The following is a 24,641-nucleotide window of genomic DNA, read 5'->3' as shown; positions in this document are numbered from 1 at the left end:
CCAAGCTTACACAAGGGACACGTGTTCCTTTGAGTGTGACTTTTACGACGAGGGAAATGACACGGCGAAGGCAGATGGCCCCGCTCGAGGCTCATCTTGCCGTGCCGGTCTATTGTTTCAGTCATGCATACATTAGACACGAGGTCTCTGATCCCGTGATCAAGTTTCCTTTATTACTCCTAACACTCTTTTCTAATCTGTTGTGCATCCTTGTCCTTTCTTTGCATCTGTTTTCGTCCCTTCTCCTAATGTGTTTACGGTCAGGATGGAATGTGTTTTATTGCAGAGAAGATATGTTTTTACAGTTGGGAATGCAATACTGTTGTAATTATGTTCCGGCCTCCTGAAACATGAACACGACTCTTTTGAAGTTTATTGTGGGAACTGAGTTGTAACCTTTGTTCACCATACTGTGCTATGGGAAAAACGTGTATAAAAGGAGCGATCCACATTTGCAATTCGAAGCAGTCTCCGAGAACCTACACGTTGTGTACTTCTTGTGACCTCTGTATCCCTGCAGTAAATAAACGCTGATCTCTGACGTCGCTGGAAGAGTCCCGTGTCTCTGTGTTTGGTACGCCAGAACAGGTAACCCACGAAGGTTTCAGGTGTTGTTCCCTGGCACCGCTGGGTCTTAGAATAACCCAGTCCTTCAGCTGCAGGGACCCTGTGCAGCTGATGACCCCAATATCGCCATCCTGCCCCTGGATAACCCGGTTCGTCAGGTGCGCACACTTCAAAGGCTCCATCTGAACCCCAATAGTGACTGAAATAACTTTTGATTTGGAAACCGCATTCCTCCTTCTAAGCTTACCCCTTGTGCTAATAGTTGGACAGACAGCAGTAAAAGAGCCCTGAGTACACCCCTCACTAAAGGCACCTCCTGTTATAGCACAAGAATCATCATGGAGCATTCCCTCACCATGCCCCCGACTATAAACAACCGACACTGTATATGAATCCAAAGATGAAAGCACGGTCTCCCCTTGGGTCCCTCCAGCGAGGGAAACCAGAGAGAATATCTTCCCTCGTCATGGAAAGTCTTCTCTCCCCAAATTCAATCTCTTTAGAAACTAAATGTACAGCTCGTGAGAGAAACCCTTTGATGATCGCAGCCCGGGGAGCAGATGATGGTGACTTGGGAGCAAGGGCCCCCACCTTAATGTTCCCCATCACTTAAAAATTTGGGCAGATTTAAACAAAAGGATCAGAAACCTAGTAACACCCTTTAAAATTGTAAGCAACAGCTGGTCCCACCAAAAATCAGATTGCTCATGTGTCCCATAGGTGACAGGATGACGCCGCTTGTATCCCTTGAACCACAGTCACCCTCCTTCTCCGTGCCAAAGATACACCGCATCGTAAGGGGGGCATGTTAGACTTGGCATCTTTGGTGTGGTTTCCCCTAACTTTTTGCCTCTACCTCCTTTATTTTTGATGCTGTGCTGGCTTAGATGCTTTGGGCACTTTGCCGCTGCTGTTCAGTGTCAAAGTGCAAGGGCTCTCTGTGTAAATTGTTGTTAGAATTGATTCTCCCTTATTGGCATATGTGATTTACTGGTAAGTCCCTAGTAATGTGCACTGAGGTGTGCCAGGGCTGTAAATCAAATGCTACTAGTGGGCCTGCAGCACTGATTGTGCCACCCCCATGAGTAGCCCTGAAAAGGTATCTCAGACCTGGGGGGTTGAGGTATGCCTGGACCTTTCTGGATGACTCAGAGCTGAGCTGAATAGACCTTGGCTGAATTTAGAGTAGTGAGAGGAGATTTCCTTGCACATGAATAGGGCCTGTCTCCCTTGCACAATGCTGTCTCCATCCCCTGTGGTCATACTGCACCAGTAAGGACAGAACTGGTTTGGACTGGGCTCAGAGACCCTTGCACAAAGAGAACAAAGACATTTTGGGGTATAAGTATTAGACCTAAAACCACAGAACTTTAGACTACTTCTGGAATCAAGAGGAATCTTTGCCAAGGAGAAGAGCTGAGGAAACTGTAGGAGGAGTACTGCCCCTTTGCTGTGTGCTGTCTAGGGTTGCCCTGCAATAGCTGTTTATGCCAAGGAAAGGACAAGGACTTTGCTGTGTGCTATGTCCCGCTTCTTGAGGAAGATCCTTGCTGAGAGTTGTGACCTGCCAAGAGGTGTCTGTGACTGTGTTGGGCCTCTGAAGGTTATTACTGCTGTCGGGAGCTGGAAAAGCAACGCAACTACAAGAAAATCGACTCATCGCTCTTCTTGCGACTGTTTTTTCCAATGCAGAACCGCAGTTTTTTTGTTTCCTTTTTTTTTTTTAGTTTTATATAGCGCAAACTAGACCCGAGACATTGGGTATCAGAGCGCTTTACATGAGCACCAGTTTCGTTACATGAGGACACATTCATTTTTTTAGGCACGGGGAGATTAAGTTATTTGCCCAGAATCACAGGATGTTGAGCGTCGTTGCCGGGACTCGAACCCGGTTCCCCAGCTTCAAGGACGACCGCTCTAGCCGTAAGGCTACATCCTCTGTGAGACAAATCTCCACGCATTACCACGCCGCTGCCAAAACCGACCCAGCGCCAGTCGCCGCTACAAGAACCGACGCATTGAGGGATCACGGCTGAAGAAACCGACACAGCGCCACGTGACGTCGATGCATCAATCGCCGACACATCCCGGATTTCCATGCATCGTACCTGTGCGGCAAGTTTTCCCGAGGCATCACCCGCAGTACAGAACCGTCTCTCGGAATCAACGCATCATTTCCCCCTATAGACCGGATTCAATGCGCCACTTCTCCTGTGTGCAGCAGAACTGTCACATCGCCTCCCGTTGGTCTCCGGAACTGATGCATCTCTTTGTTTTTTAATGCTTCCCATCTCTGCGGCTGTTTGGCTTTGTTAATTTTGGCGCAACTACAGGTACTTTGAGAGAAATCACACATCCATAGATTTCTATGGACCAAGTTGTTTGAACCCTTTCTAAAGTCATAGTCTTAATAATTGTATGTTGGATTTCTGTCGTTTTGGTCTTGTTGAATTTAGATAAAGATATTTTATTTTTCTAAACTAGTGTGGTGTCCATTTGTGGTGTTATCACTGTATTATTGTGTGTTTTGAGTACAAATACTTTACACATTGCCTTTGGGATAAGTCTGTCTGCTCGTACAAATCTACCCAGGCGGTGAGCAGGGGTTATCTAAATTGTGTATCCCCCTTACTCTGACTAGAAGCAAGGGTCCCTATTTGGACACAGGTACCTACCTCTGCCAACTAGAGACCCCCATTTCTAACAGGGCACAGCAGGAAGACACAAGGATTCTTGAGGCTCTGTGAAAGGTCTGTGTCAGCTAAGTGTCATTTTAAATAGGTCTACCCAGGGCTAGGAGCAACATCATGGCATGGGTGGGTACACGTCACGTATTTGATACAGAGCACCAGAACCCATCAGGTGGATGTTTCTCCCCAATACTGGGCCACCGAGTCAAGGACAGCAGGAGAAAGGTCATGTGGTGAAATCTGCGGAACCCGCATCCAAAACAGACACATGTGGAGGAAAACTATGACAGGGTCTCTGGACTCAGCGCAAGATAAGGGAGAAATCCTTACAATAACATAAATTACAATTGTAAAGTGGACAATATCTAGTGCAGGGATGTCACTGTTGGTCCACCGGGGACAGATGCACACCAACGTATTCGGATAGCAACATAGGATGCGTATGCATACGTTGGATCTACATGGAAATCATTTACACAATGAGTGGTTATCCTAAAAATCGGACATTGATGTAGTTCTACTGGACAAAAGTTGGAGACCCAGGAGCTAGTGTAATTGGAGTCGCTTGTAAAATTGTACCTGTATTTTATCGAAGCTACTGAGCTCACTCAGGAAGCGGTCCATGTTGGCCATCTGCCTCTTGGCTCCCTTAGACCAGGTCAGATCTGTATTGGGAGATTTTAGAATGATGATTATCGAAGCCATCAGCTCCTCTGTGTCCACGTCAGGCTTCTGCATTCCTCTAAGTTCTCCTAAAAAAAATTGAAATTATATCCGTGTTAAACATTTGTCAATTCTCGCATCAGACGATGTCCTTTATTTACACGAACTAGTTATGGTGGCTTTACTATCCAGAAATGCCAATAAGCTCAAGTTTATTAGAAAAACACCCAAAAATGATGTTTAAAAATTGCACTTTTACATAATGTAAAGCTATTTTTTTTCAGTTACACTCAACCATTTCAAACTGGCATTGTGATAGGCGGCTGTGTATTAATGCTAAAACTGTCACAACTTATTTAATATTCATCTCGACAAGAGCATTTGTAATTCTAAGAAGCTCAACGCAGAACATTTCAGGCTGCCAGAGAGCTGTACACTCCAGTGGGCGATAACAGGAGAAGCATTCACAACTACATATTTGCAATATGACGGTAAAAACAATAAAAAAAGCACTGCTACAAATAAGATTTTCTGCTTCGTGAAAGCCAAATGTCCCCAGACGGGGAATTGTACTTCATAAATACGCAATTACCTATTTATTTAGTTGCTGTATTTTATAAGGTGATAACTTACAAGATTTTCAGGATAAGGTGATAACTTACAGGATTTTTAGAACACGGATTCATCCAGATCAGTCAAGTGCTAGGCACTTATTTCCCCTTGCAAAAACAGCTTACCTTTGCGTTATTGCGTTAATCTTGCTTCCGGATTCGCTTTATGAATAAATAAATTCCCAAATCCATCAACCAAGTGTTTGTTGGTTACACACAGAACACATGGTCTGTTGAGTGGTGTAACAATAGCCCCCGCAGCCGCCGTGGTGTGGAGGTGGGGGCGTGTAATGGGGGGGCGTGTTATGGGGAGGGCCTAGCTCCAGGTGGCCCCCTCCAGTACTGTGTAGGGGCGGGCCGGAGAGCTCCTGACTGGGTCCGTGGCTAGGGAGCCCCCCTCGATGCACTTTGCAGGGGAGCCCCTGCAAGTTTTGTAACGCCACTGGGCCTGTTCCTGACAATGCAAGGGCCAGGACCTGTCCTGTGACGTGAAGGGGTGCACCAAGGGTTGCCCTCATAGTGGACAGAGGACTACTGTCCCAGACCTAGGTGTAGCAAATAAAGTGGTGGTAGCAGTATACAGTGTTTTGAGATTCATAGTTTGACCAGATGTTTTTTATTGCGTTGAGACAGTGTGGCCCACTGACCCTTTGTTTACATTTTCGCTGTTATGTGGCACCCAGAGAGTTCAGATAAAGCATGCATAGGACTTTCGGACACCTCCGGAAAGGGCAGGCCTATCGCATGGGATTCGAAAGAACCCAATGCACAATCTAAATGATTGAATTCTTTTTGGGGAAATAGCAGTTAAATGTAGGCAATGGCTTTTTGGAAAGCCCCTTTATATAAACGACCTTCAGAACCGTTTTCCCTGCTTCTTAACTGTTCCACACTCCACAGCCAAGTTACCTGTTCCTGTGGTTATCCTTTATTTCCTGGCAATTCCGTCCTCCTTACACTGTTTCTCAGATGAATGTTTAGTCATGGGTGCTGTTTGGTCACTCTTCTGCAAGGATTGCCTTCAGATGATCTCCACCTTCAGCTTGGGAACCAGTAAATCACAGCCATTGATTTGCCTGACCCTTAGTTTAGTTTGCTCCGTCCCGTCCTGCTTTGAGATTGTCATAGTCTGTCCAGTTGAAAGACAATCTTTGGTTCATTGGGGTGTCTAGGCTCCACCTTTCTAATGCTTTCTAACCCTTAAGCCGAAGATTTATATAATTATGTAGAAATAAGCCAGAGGACTACTTTACCCATTCATCTGCAATTGACATCAATATTAAATTAGTTATTTGCACGTGTTGCAAGATTTGTGGTACAAATGCAAGATGAAACAGCTCTGCTGTGTCCAGAAGTTTTTTTAATTAAATAAAACATAGCTTATTTAACAATTTTCCTCAATTTGTTCATTGTAAAGATAGTCGACGTGTTTCACCCTTGCTGTCAGATGTCTGTGTCTATAATAGTAGGCCACTTATAGAATCTGATAAAGTTTCCTTCCCCATGTGCCCATGTATGAGGTCTTTTTTGAGGCCCCAGTGGTGTACAAACCCCAAAAGAGACCGAAGTTGGGTATCACGCATGGGACCAAATGCACAAACTTGCTTCTTCCGGGTCCACAACGTGGATATCCAAAATGTTTTTCGTTGCGTTCATTACCATTGGGGCCACGACATGGACCTCACACAAATCTTGCAACCTCTTGCAAATAACCACTATAATACTGATGTCAATTGCAGATGTTTGTATCTTCTGGCACTCAGCCTATATGTATGCAAGACAATCCTAGCCTATCTTGTCCTGCGGTGACTGTCCTAGCATCTCCTACCCTGTTGCAAGGCTGTCTCACCCTGCCTTGTTGCAAGAGTAGTCAAGCCTATCCGGTGTGTGATTGTCTTAACCGGTCCTGCCCTGTTACAAAACTGTCCAAGACTGCCCATTCTCTCTTATTGCAAAACTCTTTTCTCTGGTCTTGTCCTACCAGTGATCGTATTCACTTTTTTCTGAGACGTTGATTGCCCTGTCAAGGACAGAACCGGGGAAGAGCTGTCTTTCTGTGGGGGGTTAGAGAATAAACTGCCAATCCTTTTCCGCAAGTTAATCCCATGTCACACTATCGAAGTAGCTTGTGTACCCATTTCGAGAAGACTTGGATTAGCAGTTTAGGCCGAGCCATCCCATTTGGGGTTTGGCCAACAGAGACCTGCATATAAATGGTCCCTCCATTAAAGAGCAGAGACACGCAACAAAAAAAAAAAAGAAAAACGACTATAATTCTTGGGTTGTTGTTTTCTTGCTTCTTTTTCCTGTGCAACTCCTGTATCACTATTATGTTGCCATTATGTGCCAGTGCGATATTTGTTTTGACTGTCATGCCGTGTTTTCAATAAAAAGAGTTATCACAAAAATAAACATTGGCAAAGCAAATAAGTCTGGACTCCGAAACCTATTGACTAGTTTTTTGTTCATGCAGTACAGCAACAGCAAAAAAGCAGATGCTGAACAGCATGAACAACAAGCATTTGCAATGTAATAGGTCTCGCATTTGCGAGAGTGTAAGCTATTAGCAGTGTCATTTAAAATGTCAATAGCTCAAACTCTCATAAACGCGAGACCTATTGCATTACAAATACTTGTCTAGTTTGCCTGCCGAGTAGATGCAGGAGGACTTTTTTTAAATCAATTTCACTGTGCTGTTGAACAAAAAAAAAACATCATATTGCACATGGTTCGCTTTTTGGCAAATCATTCTGTTTAACTCTCACAAAAAAGGAACTTTTACAACAAATGATGCGCACTCAACTACATTCCACACAGTACACATACAGACACCTCACGCACAGAAACATAACCACGTAGCACGCAGTATGCACTCACACACATAATCACACTATGTCAACACACAGCACATGTCTAGAACTTACATATAATCACACATATATAAGCACAAACACACACACAGAGCTCGCACTATTAGTATCTATACCCCAAAATTAAATACTCGAGATCAGCAAAATGAAGAAAATACAAAGACATTCATGGAGACACAGATGCACGCACGCAGCCACAGAGATAAAGACCACAACATTGTTGCAGCATTTTTTTAAGTCCGTTTCAGTGGAGGCAGTGTTAACACATGCCAAGCCGTGAAATTCATAAAACCTAAGAAGATAAAAGGGATACAAAGATGTCCCGCAGAGGAGAAACACTGCTTTCTGCAAAACTAAAATGTGCAACTGTTCCACCAGGATGGGCTGGCACCGCATGCCTTACATCCTCACCACAAGGGCCCCTTCATGAGGATTCCGCAATTCAGGGGAGTTCCCTTCCAGGGGGGCAGGAGACATTAAATAACACAAGTCATAAAACATTTAGGCGGCTGGGGAAGGAATAAACCGGGTCCCTCTGCATTTTATGATCTTTAAGATATTTTGGATATAATGTGTCGGCACTCAATATCAGCAGGGTCTCGGATTCTGTGTCAGGAGGGGGGGGGGGGTCACAATTCATACAGAAAACGTATTACGACGCCCCCCGGGCCGATCATCAAGGAAAAGAGAAGCGAGGACTTTGGAAAGGTAACAGGTGGGACCGGAAAACAGGCAACAGGTGGACCGGAAGACAGGCAATGCATAGGACAGGAAGGAAGGTAATGCGGAAGACCAGCCAATGATGAGGTGGTGGCACCTAGGGTCAGAAGACAGGCATTGTGTGGGACCGGAAGACTAGCACTGGGTAGGTCCGGAAAACAGGCAATTTATAGGACTGGAAGACAGACAACTCGCAGACCGGAAAACAGGCAAGTCTTAGGACCGGAAGCCAGGCATCATGTGGGACCGGAAGCCAGGCACAGGTAATAAACCGGTTGTCAGGGTATATTTACAACGGCTGGTGTCAGGTGCCCACCCCTTCTAGGGCTCTGCAGACATGAAACAGGAAGTGCCAGATGGCCACAGAAAGCTGCTCATGCGCTTAACTTCCAGCGCTTGTAAGATCACGAAGCTAAGATGCACATTGGCTGTAAAACATGCCCAATCCTCCTTAAAACAAAGCCCAACAAGCGCAACGCTAAGCTGCACAATGGCTGTAAAACAAACGTTAAACAAGCCCAATCCTCCTTAAAACAAAGCCCAAAACCAAACATCCTACTAAAAGAAAGCCTAAATGATGTTCGACATGGAAAGTTGCTAAACGCTTAAAAAATATAACAAACGAAGCGGTAGGCATGGCGCAAGACGTACCCCCAGTTCAACTGTGGAATTAAGAGAAGGTGGGAGGGAGGAAAACTATATTTAAATGTAATGAACTATGGTGCCGAAACTACACACAGGCAAATAGAAACAGAGCAGGAAAAAAAAGAGAAAAATGTAGTCTGCTAAAAAACAGATAAAGAACTGTAGCGTGATGAGACAGCACTTAGTCCCTGCTGCATGGGAGGAATGGAAGAGAAAAAGGAGGGACAAAGAGGTAGGACTGACCACTGGCAAGCAAGTATTTTTGAATTACACTGACAGAGACAAATGATAAACAAAAGCAAGGAATGGGTGGAGTTGGAACTTCACAAAGCAATTACCACAGGATGCTAAGCGACAGCGCAAGCGCTGCCTAGGCTCAACCTAAAAAGGGGAAAAAAGGCATGTGCACATGGATTTGTCATGATGGATGCACATAACGCAGGCACCATTTTATTTATTTACCGATTCAAGATGGATTGTGAAATTAAACAAAAATGTGATCATGAAGAAGCGCGAAAACAATTTTATTTATGAAGCAGAAGTGTCTTTAGCAATTTGCTGACTGGCCCTTCAAAAAAAGCCGAAATTAAATTAAAAAATGGGACGTGGTGGGGAAAGGGGAACGAAAGAGCAGATTGGGGTAGAGGGGAGGAAAGGAAAAGAAGTACATGAAGGAGGAAGCAACAAGGTAGACAAGGAGAGATGCACACAAGATAGAGAACAATATGGGGCAATGGGAGAAGCACACAGAAAAGAGGAACATGGAGCACATGGAGGAAAAGCACATGAGCAAGAGAGAACATCACAGAGTGCGGGAGGAAGAAAAGCGCACAGGGGATACAGATGGAAAACACATGCGAGTGTTTAAGCAATAAGAAAACAATATTTCCCTAAAAGTGAGCAGTGGAAGGACACAAGTAAAGCAGCTATGTTCCAGGGGAGGGACAAACACAAGTTGGACAAGGCAAGTGAATGAGAAAGACAATACAGCTAACCAATGGTAAGCAATGGACAGCCTTTAAGCCCACTGTAAGTTCTTGATAAGCTGACAATATATATTTTCCTTGCACTGTCTGGTAGTCTTGACCTAATGAGGGAATTGGATTTAGCCTAGAATAATTTTACATTTCAGGCTTTCACCCATTACTGTTTGTACACTCTATGAAGGCAGGAAAATTGTTTGATTCTAGGTACTTTCAATATTTACTAATATTTGATTTGAAGAGTGTTACAAGTTTCAACAGCTTTGCAAAAATAAAATTCTGAGTACAAATATAGTTACACGTTGTCAGCAAGAAAATTGATTTTCACACGCCATACAATTAAAATCAAAATACCGTAGACATTTTACATATCAATCAAAAATCTATAGCATTACTCATACCTATAAAACTGGACATCAGAATGTAGAACATAAATATACCTAGTGCGCCAATGTCCATGTCCAGCACAAGCTTCTTGATGTCTGCTATAATGGCCGATGCTTTGTATACCGCCTTTTCATGAGCCAGTTGGTACTCCGGGAGAAGTTTCTGAAATCCCTTGATTTTTTTCATGTGTTGTTGTACACTATGAATTTTCTGCTCCACCACCACCTTGTCCTGTGCGATCTGGACTAGGATCTGCAGTGTTCCCTCTTTGTGCTCATTGAGGGCTGCCATCTGCTGCTGAAGATCATTGGCCAGTGCTGTGTAGGATTTCATCTTGGTCTCCGTGTAGGTGAGAACACTCTCCATCAGCTCATGCACTTCCATTACCTCATGGTGCTTCTTCTTCATCAAATTCGTAAAGCACTGGACAAATGTCTCGAATGTAGCATTTGTGATATGGCCATATTCACCTCGTCCCTGCTTGCACCTGTCATAGTTTGCAATCGCTAGGTGCATGGATGCCAACAGGTAGCATACATTTTCTTTCTCCTTATTACTCAGCATCTCCAGATGCTGGATGTAGTGGTCAGCATGTGCTACTAAATTTTCCCTGAAACAGAAAAGAGAAACATGTGGAAATGTGATCAGCTAGAATATTTGTCCCAAACTTCAGTCATCATTCCCGACCCTCAACATCACAACCATTACTAACACCACTTTTAAATGCAGTTTCTAGTTAAGTGGGGGTGTTTATGAAGAACGAACCGAGCCCCAAGAGGACAGTGGACCACTATAGATAACAACAGGATCCTTACCCAATGTGAGGAAAGAGAGGTATGCAGACACGTTTACAATGAAAAGTCCAGACAAATAATGTGTACAATAAACAGCTAGGTGGGCCACAGAGGGAATTACTCAGTTAGGACGTGCCGTAAAACCTTTGAGGGAGTTCTGGAGACACAGTGCCTCGTGACCTTGGTGGGGAAACTCCATCTCCAAGCTTCAACATACCTGAAGGCGCGAGTATCACATGACCTGAAAGGGGGTGGGACTGCCCTCCAGTGGGAGCTCATATCACTGTCAACTTCTCCGCTGCGCGGGACAAGTCGTAAAACCTTTGAGGAGGTTCTGGAGCCCTGTGCATGGTGCCCTTGGTAGATAGACTCTATCTCCCAGTCTTCAACGCGCCTGGAGGTACAAATATCACGTGCCCTGCAAGGGGGTGGAGCTGCCCTCCAGCGAGCGCTCATAGCAGTGTCGTCTTCCCTGCTGCATGGGACGTGCTGTAAAACCTTTGAAGGGTTCAGGTGTCCCGTGCCTGGTGACCTTGTTGAGGAGACACCATCTCCCAGTCTGCAACGTGCCTGGAGGCGCGAAAATCATGTGAGCTTCAAGGGGGCAGGGCTGCTCTCCAGCAAGCACTCATAGCACTTTGGGCTTCCCTGCTGCACGGGCCTCGCCTGGGCTAAGCCCAGGCCAATGGTAGGCCCATCTGCACCCGTCAGAGCCCGGAAGAGGCTGGGCTGGCCACCCTTCTTTATTTTTGCTCCTCGTTAGTTGGTCTCTAGCGTAAAGCTGCCTCTACTGGGACATGGTCAAGCCTTGGACCACAGCCTCTCCCAGTCTGTTTTCTGCGCTAAACAAACTTTCTGGTTAGGCGACGTTTCATAATGGGCAAAAGGAAGGCAAAAGAGAGCCCACGTAGGGGTTACAAAGTTGGCAGAAAAGACTTTGGGGGCCAAAGCAGTAGATAACTGTATGGCCAACAACATCGATGACTTAATAGAGGAGGTGGCGACATTGCTTAGTGGCCAGCCTATCTCCAAGAATTGGGATTTCTGTCGGAAAGTGGTGGATATTTTTAAAACGAAAAATTCCTTATGAGAAATGCAGGACTGGTGTACCAACCCCTGTAGAGGCCAAGGAAAGGGGGTGTGGAGTGCAGGTTTCGTGTTGATGCAGGGTTTGATACAGCTGATCTAGCGCTAACGTGCACTGCCCCAAATAATGTTTCTGATTTGAATCTAATGACTATGGGTGTGTTACCAGAACTTGTAAGCTCAAACTGCTTTCACTTGTTGGCACAACCGTACACTGAAAAGAAAGAGGCGAATGTGAGTAACCCTAAAGTAGCAGGGACTAGGAGGTAGGTCTTGGGTAAACAAATGAACACTAATTGTGTGTGCCAAATTGAGGTTGGTCAACTCAAAGATATGGTCAAAAACTTGCTACTGAGGTTGCCATTATGTGACTCATTATGGGGAAGCTTGTCAATAAAATCGATATAATTCAGCTATTTAAAAAAAGGCTATTGGGGCACAGGAAAACAGGAGGGAGCCACAGGCAAGGGTTTTGTCACCAAATGGAAGCCTTACGTTGTACAAGCCAGGTATAGGGGAGGTCACCAAGGATGGTTCGAGCACAAGACAAAATAAGCTATGTAGAGCTATAAGTCACAACTCCTTTGCGTGCCCCGAATCATGCCCCAGTTGATTGATTTGTGAGGGATTCCTTGAAAACACATAACCTAGACAAAGTGGATGGGGTAGACAGGTTTCCCCCCTATTAACATGACAAGCAAGGTGGGAGACTAAGACTAAACGCTGGGGTGGGGGGTACCACAGTCCATGAGGATGAACCCCATAAATACACTAGAAATGTATCACCCAGGCCCTGTGTTCAGTTGGGGAGAAAATAGCAGTAAAAATCTACATAATTATGTCCCCAAACTCCTGCAGAGGACACAAGAAAATAGAGAGATACTGATCATTAAAGTCACAAACTGGATTGAGCAGGTAAGAAATTGTCGTACATAAGAAGATCTGTGATCCTAGATGCCAGTAGATACAATTTTGATGGTAAATTTGATTACATAACCATAGAACTAGCTCACAATACCCTTGTAGCAGGCTTAGTGAATTTGGACCAATGCACCTCACCCCCCCCCCGATAGATCCAGGATACAATTTAAGTTTAATCTTCCAGCAAGGGGGCCAGTGTATAATTTTAACGGGGCTATGGCTAATATAGCTGAAACAACACAAGGTGACCCTAGACTCTACAAGGTTCCCGGGGAGATAGATGATGGAAGGGCTTGATGAGAGGATGTATTATCACTCACAAACTACAGGACTGGAAGGTGCTAAACTGGTGATCATACTTAGTGAGATTAGAGGAGAGGAGAGGCAACTAAATCGTGAGGAATGGGGACATTTTATTGATCAGTTCAATATATGTCTCCTGCAGGAGACATGGGCTACAGATCTGGTCCACCGAGTGGGCTTCATGAACTTTATCACTGAGGCATCACCATCTCTAGTAGGGCGGGCAGTAGGGGGCCTTATCATTTACACTAAAGTACACCTGAGCAGTCCCATTAAAAAGGTTGACATAAGATGTAAAGATGTATTGGCTCTAAGACTCTCAACTGCTAAGGGCGACGAGTGAATTCTTTTGATTAACATTTATAACAGATTTACCTATCAGAACCAGGACTCAACAACTATTTTAGCTCTTGATGAGTTTTTGGAAAGTAATGAGGATAATAGCTTCCTGCTACTAGCAGAGGACCTGAATGCTACCTATGAACCTCTTAAAATGGCGATAAATCTCACTGAAGAAGAGGAAGAGGAGCGTGGGATTCCTAAATTGAGTCAGGCTGGCTTTGCTAGAAACCCTAAAGTGGCATTCCAAATAGCATCCCTCCAATTAAAATATGGCCTTAAAGTCTGTAATGGACTCACTCGCTCAGATAAAGATCTTAGCCATACCTTTAAACAGGCAAATTGCCCAACAAGCATTTATTATTTTTTGTTGGATGTAGTCCATTGGCACTATTTGATTGATATGTTGGAAACTGAACTCTTAGATAGCGATCATAATGCTCTGGAATTAGAACTGAACTACTCCTTTAACCCTGTCCAGGCACAAACCGAGATGAATTGAGCTAATCCAATACTCCTCAGTAATGACTGAAGAACGGTCAAGTGGCCTGCGATTGATTAAAATGCAGTTACCTTAGCACAAATTTACACTACTGTTGTGAAATCATTATACAATTTTAAAAAGCACAAGGAAGGGGCCCAACAACATTTGAGATATTCAGTTGCTTATATGTGGAATTAAAAAATGTCTTCTATAAAGAGAAGAGGGGTGAGATGCTTAGTAATAATAAAGTTGAATTGTTTAATGAATACTGCAGGGTATCTAGGACTGCACTGATGGCCACTATAAAAAAAATGGCCATAGGAGTTTAGTGGGGGAAAAACAGAAAAACTACAAAGCAGTGCAAACCGCAGCTAAAAGGAAATGGAAAGAAGCACTATTGAAATATCTTCTAATTGCAGCTAATTTTAAGAATAGCAAACAGTTTTGGAACATAATAGCCAAGCGAACTAAGAACTAAATAATTGAATAAGTGCACCACATTCAACCACAATCATGGGTACTTCACTTTAGTTTACTCTATTCAGATCAGTCCGATAGCCAGATGGCGGAAAACGATAGTGATCTTCCTGAGAAATCTCGAAATACGTGTGCTGTCTTCCATGGAGAAATTGTGGTCTGTCCTTGAGCAGATGGGGTTTAGACAGAAGTGATTGCATGCTATAAGAAGGCTCCATACACAACAATTATGCTCAAGTAAGATGGAGCCGGAAAGGCGAGCTGACCGACCACAGGGGAGTGCAACAAGGCTGTGTACTAGCAATGACTCTTTCACCCTTTACATTAATGGGTTGATAGAATCTTTGGTTGACTGTAATGGTGACACCCCTGTGATGGTAGGACAAAAGGTCTTGTCATTGTTATTTGTGGATGACACCCTATTAGATTCTAATCCTCAATGGGGCTACAAAACCAACTTGACCGGTTTTTACTCTCTTGTGAGAAATTTGGGTTTCAACGTAGCTAAAACAAAATTCATGAGTTTCAACCCTCATTGATCCTTTAGAGGTACGGTCAATTTGGTCAACACTTACTTAGAGCAAGTGAAGCAAGCTGTCCACAATCTATACTTCCGTTGGAATACTGGTGCACATGCACTTTAGGGCCAAAAAGACGGTTAAGTAATAAGTAAAAGTAAAAATGGATGTTTTAAGCAATTTTATGGATTTTGAAGATTTTATCATGATTGTATTTATGTGATGAACATTTATGGATTATTTAATAAACAAATAAAGATTAATACTACTACTTGGGTGTAAGTAAGATTGAAGAAAAGGTGTCCATTCTGAAAGTTGCTCCACTGAAAGAGCAGGCCTGAGGTAAGGTAGCAAAAAGAACTATTGATGGACAGAATGCAGAAAAAATGTCATACATTCACCACAGTACAGAGATCTGGACCTAAATCCATCGTTGTTTTGCTTACCATGCCATTCCAGTTTGGACCCAGCCATATGCAAATCATTCTTGACCCTGTGACCAATGGGAACAGTCCAGCCCGAACTGCAAGGCCAGGTCCTCCCTGGACGGGAAACAAGCATCCTAGGACTGGTTTCAGGGTTTCAGCAGCACCAACTACCACTCAATAGGCTGTAGTCTAGTGGCATGGGACTCGTATACTAACGAAAGCAGTCTTGCAACTTCTCAGCTCTCAGTCAAAATATGTAAAGATGGAAACTGACACTGCTTGGATAAATTCCAACACTGGTAGTGCCTATTACTAATCAAGGGTCTAATTCACAAGTGTATGAGGATGTTAGAGTGTGACCCATACATGGGAAAAGTTGTAACTTGATTTACCTACACTTTACAAAGCTAGAAAATTTTGAATACAGAGATTTCAAGTATGTTTGGAAGTTACCAAAGTATCTGTACCCTTGACAGGCATAACTTTACCCTGGATGCGTTTCAAGAGAAGTGACATCACATGTGTTTACCCGAAGGGGTTTGTTAATACAATAAAACAGATATAGAATAGATACCCCAATTAACGCTACTCATTCCATCTCTCTGATTATCTTAAATTCTGCTTTATAAGCCAATTTACTAATTCTAACCTTTTTTCCAGTCTTTATTTTTTCTCTGACTCTCATCAAATTCTCTAAAAACAAACACAAACAGCTGCAGCCTAGAAGCTTATCAATATTTACACGTCTCTGACCAGGAGCACAGCTCTTCAGACTTATTTTTAATATTGCCATGATATTGATTACCCAAAACCATTGGCCTAAATCATTCTGCTAACCTTTTCACTCTTTCCTCGTCATGCTTTTCTTTACCATGTATAACTAAATGCATTTGGTGCTCCATGCTACTACCCACCTTAGAATATATCTTGGTGTAGAGTACTATACATCACTTCATTATCAAACGAAAACAGAATGTGTCTCAGAACAGCATTGTGACGCCCCAGGGAGGGTTCACAGTAAAGAAAACTATGAAGTAAATAAATATTGTCAATATGCACCGGAAGGATAAAGGAAGACAGGGGTACATCGCAAATGTATAGAAATTCAATACCCTTATGTGTGTATCTGTCTAACGCCTGTTTATACCTTAAGGTTTTTGAACAAGGTAGCTAGCTGTAAACCTACAAATTTGGCTTACGGAGAAAAATTAAAGGTAACCAGGGTACAGCTACTACTCATGGCTTGCTGTTGGTCACCGCATTCTTGCTAATACTGGTCTCGGGAGTCATAAAAGCAGTACAAGAAACAGAAATTAAACTGATTTCTAAAAAACGTGTTTACTTAGTGTAGTTCACTCTTCTGGGACCTCCTCTTATCTAGTCAGGTCAGGGATGGGAAAATGAGTCCATCTCTGTGAGGTCACTGGTGGTCAGAGAATACATACTGTAATTTTCGCTACCTCCATAATTTTGGAGATCGAGCTTTCATACAGGCATTCGCCATAAATTCCAGAATTAATGATTTTCTTTGTAAATTAGATCAGTGAAATTCCAGTGCACTGTTCTTACTTGGACCAATGAGGAATAAAGTACACATTTAGCGCGTTGACAAGCGACGGAAACTCAAGACACTTCCGGTAGAAGTTGGCTCCAGTGCTTGGGTAGATGAGTATCCAACGGAAGTTCTGCTGCACTGATTGTAGGAAGAAGTTCCAGGCACTTTCCTTGGAGTATGTAAGCCCAGCACTAGTAACCTGGTAAAAAAAACATGTTAAATGTGACGAGAATAAACCTAGGTAAAATATGAGGTTTATTAGAAAACAATAGCACTTAAGACCTATAAAACAAAAAGTATTATCAAGACTTTGAGCACTCTCTCATCACACTGTATGAACTTGTACTTCCTCTCTGTGCCCTCTTTCACAGCAGTGCTTCTCTTTTCCAGCCTGTCCAATATGTCCTCACCCCGTGTTGAATCTCACTGTTAGTGCCTCTCTTACTCCTTATATCACTTATGCCCATACTCCTCAATATGCACGCTGTCCCATTAAGTGCCTTCATAAGTCTCTCACACAGTCTCTGCACTCTCTTGCCACACACTGCCCTGACTCCTAGCCTGTTTCTTATCTCCCAGTCTTTGCTCTCTCTCCCAAACAGAGCCATATTTTCACAGTACAGCCTTAATTGAGCTCAGGTGATTTCAATCTCAATGTGCTTCCAGTGTGAAATTCATCATCCCACATGTTCCACTCCATTTTTCCTGTGGACATCCTGCAGTCCTGTGGAAAGGGCAGTGGTTAGGCCAAGCCTACCAAAGGGCAGTGGTTAGACTGAGCCAACCAAAGAGCAGGGGGTAGGCCAAGCCTACCAAAGGGCAGTGGTTAGACTGAGCCTACCAAAAAGCAGGGGGTAGGCCAAGCCTACCAAAGGGCAGTGGTTAGACTGAGCCTACCAAAGAGCAGGGGCTAGGCCAAGCCAACCAAAGGGCAGTGGTTAGGCCGAGCCTACCAAACATCTGTTTTATGGCAAAAGGCCTATCGTGGGCTTACAAAGAACTTACAGGGACTTTCCCACTGCATACCATTGGTTGGTTTTATTGTCACTCTGTTTGCTTCCTATTGGAGGGTTATCCTTGTCCCAGTGTAACCATCATGTTATCTGTGCCTCCCCAGAGGAATAGCTTCTTTACCATCTTTCTGACTGGCTGGCTTCTATCCTCAATTCACACTTTAAGGCAACTACTGTTTTCTTTTTGCATATATTATCACACATATACATTTTTTTTATGGGTGGGTCAGGCAACAAATTGCTGTCGTCCCCCATCTTTAAAAAAAAGTGCCGTAGCCCCGCAAATGCAGTCCGCATTATATTGTAGGCACGCAATCATGATGAAACGTGTTTGGCTGCAAAATTATGCATGCACTGCAGCCAAATCCTTGTGCCTTTTTGATTTGCACTTTTTCTCTTTGACCAAACTGCCCAGCATCTTGTTGATGCAGTCAAGCAAAGCCAATAGGTCTCAAAGGCGAGACCTACTGGCTTTGATCATGCTTGTTCACACAGTCACGAATGACAATGTCACATCAGCCTACCTTGGAACAAACAATGCAATATTTAGCCATTGTATTGCAGGAACCGGCGATCACCATTGTACCATGTGCACTTAGCTTCCCTTGACACTATACACAACACATTAATAAAATAGACTTAAATTAAAAATAAAATAAAAAATGATCAAATAAAATAAAATAGAATTAAATGCTCAAACAACTAGACCATAACATCAGCAGGGATCTGAAAATAAGCAGTGAAAGCTAGTAAAAACTTACTTCACTCCTCATTGCATTTGCAATGGTTGCTTGCTGCTCTGATGTAAAGAGATGAGAAACTGACCCTGAGACAACGAAATCTCTCATGTAAATCAAGGCGGCAGTATCTGCTTCTTCTTCAGTCAGAAGGAAAATAGTGTGCTGACCCTGTAATAACAGAGCAAACATCATTAACTGTTTAAGATTTAGAGGAATAAGAAGTTCACAGGGGAAGAAGCAGATTGGACAGTGGCGGACGAGAAAGGGAGAGGAAAGTATTCCAGATTTTTTATCCAAGATGTGGCTTCCACAGATCATCTAAAGTTCAAAGCACTTAATTCTCCTGAACAGCAATTAACAAAGAAGTTCCCTGGGATTGGAAAACAATATACTGTACATGCTGTGTCCTTGGTGGCACAATTTCTTGCAAGATGAGCAAGTTACTAACCTTTGGTAATGAACATTCTGGTGGATACTCTAACTGTTGATTCCTTACCTTTAGAATATTCACAAGCAACAGACTGGATCTGGAAACTTTTCAAGCAATAGCTACACATGCGACTGCAACAGTCTTGCACTACCCTGGAAAGTGACAGAGAGCAGTTGCATATAGGCACTAGCTATGTGTGCTGACATCACTGTCTGTATTGTTCCTCTTCTGCATCCTCAGATGAGGATAAGTGACAAATTGCATTTGACAGTATGCTGATAAATAACGTGGGACCACTCCACAGAATGGGAAGGCCAGAGTGCAATAAGGAATCTGCGGCTGGATTGAGTATGCACCAGAAAGACCATTACTGAAGGTAAGTCAGTTCTTTTGATGGATTCTTCTAACCACATATTTAGAATAGATAGCCAAGCAGTACAAACCCAAAAGGTGGAGGGTCTGAGGAGTGAATTAATATCAAATTGTTCTGTAGGACAGAGCTGCAAAATGACCCTCTCAACAGACCTGGCTGCCAAGGCATTAGTGCTTGGAAATCATATGCACTGATGCCCATGTTGCAGCTTGACAGATGTCCCTAACATGAACTCCCCTGGCTAATGCCACAATAGTAGCCTTAACTCTGGTGGAATGGGCCCAGAGATGTACAGGGGTTTCTGTCTTGGCTACAGCAAAGCACAATCACCTCAAAATAGTCCTCTTCTGTACCATCCTTCCCTTTCTAACACTGGCGAATCCCACAAAGAGCTGATCATCAACCTGATATTTCTACATGCGTTCAATGTAGAAGCCTAAAGCTCTTTTGGGATCAAACCGATAAAGTCTCTTCTCCTCTCCTCTTTCAAGGGATGTGCTGGAGAGACAAATGCTGGTACAGTGATGATTTGTTCCACGTAAATGTGCAGTACCACTTTATGGAGAAAGGGGGCATGGATCCTCAGCAACTATTTGTCGGAAAGAAAAGAGGTATACTGACGTTGCACTGTCAGTACGTAGAGTTCACTGACTCGGCGCCCAGTGGTCATAGCAATAAGAAAATACATCTTGCTGGTCGTAAGCCACAAGAAACAATTGTGCATGGGCACAACGGCTTGTAGATGGTAACCAAATTTAGAGAGCATTGAGGCATGATGAAGTGTTTTAAGAGAAACATATCAGACAAGCGTTTCAGAAAATGCATCACAAGAGGAAATTTGAAGATGGAAGGCTGCTCTGGCAAACAAAAAAAGGCTGAAAGGGCAGACATGTAACATTCAAATGACCCTACTGCAAAGCATTGCTGGACTAATGGCAAATCAAACAAGAACACATTTGATAATGGCCTGTAAGGGAGCATGATGATGGTCTCTACACCACGCCACAAACTTATCACAAGGCCCTGAACAAATGGATGGGCTCAGGGGCGTAGTGAACCCTCTGCTTTAGCAACTACAGCAGGGGTGTTTTTTTATGGGCCTCTTATCTGCAATTGACAGACAGATCAAAATTAAGTTAAAGTAAAAAAGAAAGGTGGGTTGCTAGAAAAGGGAGAGAAGGATGGACGAGTGTATGCAAGAGAGGGTGAAAGGATGGATGAGCGAGTTAAAGTATGGGTGGATAAACGGATGTATGGATGAGTGGATAAAAGGACAGAAGGGTGTGTGAAAGGATGAATGGCTGAAAGAATGGGTGGATGAGTGGGTGAAAAGATGTGTGGGTAAGAGAATGGGTGGCTCGGTGGGCGGATGAATGGGTGAAATCATGTGTAGATGGGTGGATGAAAGGATGACAGAGTAAATGAAAATCTGAGAGGATGGATGGAGCATTGGGTAAAATGATGGCAGAGTAAATAAAAATCTGGATGATAGAAGGATGTCATAGTAAATGGAAATCTGAGAGAACAGATGGATGGCAAAGTAAATGAAACTTTGAGAGGGTGGATGGACGAATGAATGAATGAATGAATGGACAAAAGAAGCAATTGATGGCTGAAAGGCTTTAATGATTGATTGGTAAGTCAAATGATAGATGCGTGGGTGGATGGATGGCTGGATGCATGCTTAGAAATTGGATGGGTGAACAGATGGATAGATATATAGAATGGCCAATGGATGGATGCAACGGGGAAAGATTGAATGAATGATGGATGAAAGAATGAATGATTTACAGAATGTGATGAACATGAGCAGGTCGATGAAGGGTGAAAGGATGATGATAGATGCTAGGATGGAAGTGACAAAAGAGTTTTAAGGAGGTTCAAGCTCACTTACATCACATGCTTGGTGCTGCTAGAGCTTTGGTCAAAGTGGGGGGTATATATTAATTTTCTGGCTACTGCCTTGGATGTGATGGTGGAGCGTTTGGCTGTGAGGATCAAATCAACCACTGTAGGTGACAAATCCATACTGCTCAGTTGTTGTCATTCAGTCTCCATGCATGAAAGTGTAGATTATGAAGATTCAGGTATAGGATCTTGCTCTGCTGCTGAGACAGGAGATCCTCCCTGAGGGGTAGCCAGATCGGTAGGCAAACGCTCAAGCTCAAGAGAGTTGGATACCACACTCTCCTGGCCCAATTTGGGGCTATCAAGATGACTTGGTCTATCCTGACTTGCTTCAGAACTTAAGGCAGGAAAAGTAATGGTATGATTATGAACAAGAGACCTGTGGTCCATTACAGGCAGATCAAGTCTACAGCATGCAGTAGTCTCCAAGTGGTGGCAAAAAGATCCGTTCAGGGAATGCCCCACCCGTCGAAGATGTCTTGAGTCACCAGGGGATGATGACGCTATTTGTGATCCGCCAGCCGACACCTTCTTAGTTCACCTGCATTCAGAGACCCCCAGGTGCTTGATCACCAAAAATAATCCATGTTGATCCAGCCAACCTCAAAAGTGCAGCGCCACTTGACACAGGACCCAAAACCCCACCTCACCCTGCTTGTTGCAGCACTCCTTGGTGGTCATGTTGTCTATGAGCACCTGCACCACCATCTTTTTGGTGGCCGGTAGGAACGCTTTCAGAGCCAACCGGATAGCTCAAAGCTCCAACAGGTTGACCTGGAGCTGGTGCTCTGAGGGACACCACAAAGCCCTGTTTTCCACCTCTCCAAGGTGACCCCCACAGCCAACAGATGAAGCATCCATCACTACAGTGAGCTCTAGGTGGGATAAAGAGACGCTTGCCACAAGTCAGGTTCATGTTTGCTTGCCACCAATGAAGGTTCTTGGATGAGATATGGATGGTGTTGTACAGAATGCCCCAGTGTCGAGCCCACTGAAACCAAAGGTTCCACTAAAGGGTTCACGTATGCCATAAGGCACACAGGACGGTGAGGATGCATTAGGCTAGGAGCTAAAAAGTTCTCAGAACCATCCTCATTGAGTTCCGGGATTTAGCATAAACATTGAGGTCATAGGCTGAATGTCCCAGACTCGCTGCAGTGGCGGAAATGCATTGAAAGCCACCAAGTCCAGTATATCCCCTATAAAGGGAATCCTCTGTATGGGCGTCAGGTGGCACTTGAGTATGCCGATGTGAAAACCCAAGACAGACAGTGGTAAGCCCTCTATAGGCAGCCAGTCGTCGAAGTAGGGGAATATACATGTATCCCCTAACTTCAAAGATGGGCTGCAACCATGGCCATCACCCGAGGAGTTGGGGGAGACCAATAGGTAGAAAGGTAAATTGGAAGTGTTCTAACCCCATCATGAACTGCAAGTAGTGCCCGTAGGATGCAGGACATGTACATGAAGAACAAGTTACTTTCCTCCGGTAACTCCTTATCTGGTAGAGATTCTATCTAGCCCATGATTCCTTACCTTACAATATTGCCCTGGCGTCATACTGGTTCTGGAAATTTTTCATGAGAAGTAACCCTGCGCACCGGTAAGTGGTGTTGTTCCGCTCTGCATGGCATTGTTTACGCTGTCCAAACCGGAAGTGATATTCGTGGTGTCTATATAGGCGCAACCCAGACACGCTGATGTTGTTGCTTTTTGGGACTTTCCACGCCAGAATCGTAGAGCCACGAAATACACTGACAACTGGAATAGAAAACAGGCGCCCTGAAAGGGAAAATCCCTGTCCCTAGAAATCAATTCACAGAGCGGGAAGGATGGGTGGGTCGGTAAGGAATCTGCAGCTAGAATCTCTACTAGATAAGGCGTCACCGAAGGTTAGTAACTTGTTAGAGATTTTTAGCCACAGGTTTCTTACCTTAGGATAGATACCTAAGCAATACCTTCACGGAGGTGGGTGTGCAAACCAAATTCACATGAGGAAGTCCTGCAGGACCGAACAGGCAAAATGCCCACCTCGGTGGACCTGACTGTCCAGACAGAAATGTTTGTTAAACATGTGCAATGAGGCCCATGTTGCTGACAGGCAGATATCCAGGACCAGAACTCCACAAGCTCACACAGTGTTTGCAGCTTTAGCTTTGGTGGAAAGAGCACACAAGCCCTCTGGGGATTGCTTCTTAGCCAATGTGTAGCAGCTTTTGATGCACTACACGATGCAATGGAAGATGGTCCGCTCTGACATACGCCACAAAGAGTTGGTCGTTCTCCTGGAGCTCCTTTGTGCGGTCAAGGTAGAACGATAATGCTCTTTTTGGGTCCAGACGCTGAAGTCGATCCTCTTCCTTAGAAGGATGAGGAGGAGTGTAAAAAGTAGGCAGAGTGATGGCTTGGTCTATGTGAAATGAAGTAATCACATTTGAAACAAGCATTTGCAATGTAATCGGTCTCGCCTTTGGGACCTTATATGTATTTAGCTATGCAGCACATTAGCCTGGGTGCTGAAACATCTACTGTTCTTTAACATGGAGAGAAAGTAAGCAGCAAACTGCTGACACGCCAGGTATGGGAACACATGGAGGGAAATATTGCCTTTCAGCAGGATATGGTATAGTATAAAGCTCTGTTTTTGACATAAAATCAGGGCCGTCAGTGGTCATATTACTGGAAATACAAGATTTGAAAGAAATATTATTGTCTACGGGTGCTCGTGGAAGACAATTTCTCTGGACTGGAATCTAGAGAATGCTAAGTTGATTATGGTATTTTACTGACCTCAGCCAGTCGTTTTCTATTAATGAAGTTTAAATAGAGGCAGTTGCCAGAAAAATAAAAAAAATAAAGTCTCTCAGCAGAAAGCAATTCTGGTATTATACTGACCTCTGCTGGTCGTTTTCTAACAAGAAAGTTAAATGGAGGCAATTGCCAGAAAAATTAAAAAAAGAAAGTCTCTCTGCAGAAAATAGTTCTGGTATTTTACTGACCTCTGCTGGTAGTTTTCTATCAAGACAGTTAAAAATAGAGGCAGTTGAACAGAAAAAAAAAGTCCATAAGCAGAAGCAGACAAGTCCTATGGCTGATCTCCGAGGCCCACAAAGTACATACACATATAAGTATATAA

The 24,641-nt window shown here is 43.8% G+C and overlaps 1 protein-coding gene across 1 annotated transcript in view; it reads right to left on the bottom strand.

Moving 5' to 3' along the window:
• LOC146859134 (uncharacterized) overlaps positions 1 to 24,641 on the bottom strand; it is a 2,052,335-nt gene that overhangs the window by 1,097,105 nt on the left and 930,589 nt on the right. Inside the window, exons 68-71 of the mRNA XM_085649806.1 lie at positions 18,816 to 18,962; positions 17,056 to 17,240; positions 10,190 to 10,746; positions 3,837 to 4,009 (exon numbers count right to left, since the gene is read on the bottom strand). Of these exons, the coding sequence (XP_085505932.1) occupies positions 3,837 to 4,009; positions 10,190 to 10,746; positions 17,056 to 17,240; positions 18,816 to 18,962 (1,062 nt within the window). The remainder of the gene's footprint in view (positions 1 to 3,836; positions 4,010 to 10,189; positions 10,747 to 17,055; positions 17,241 to 18,815; positions 18,963 to 24,641) is intronic.

The sequence above is a fragment of the Triturus cristatus genome, chromosome 3_2 (assembly GCF_964204655.1).
Source record: "Triturus cristatus chromosome 3_2, aTriCri1.1, whole genome shotgun sequence".
NCBI lineage: Eukaryota > Metazoa > Chordata > Amphibia > Caudata > Salamandridae > Triturus > Triturus cristatus.
The sequence above is the reverse complement of the archived record's forward strand: the minus strand, read 5'-3'. Positions and strand labels throughout refer to the sequence as shown.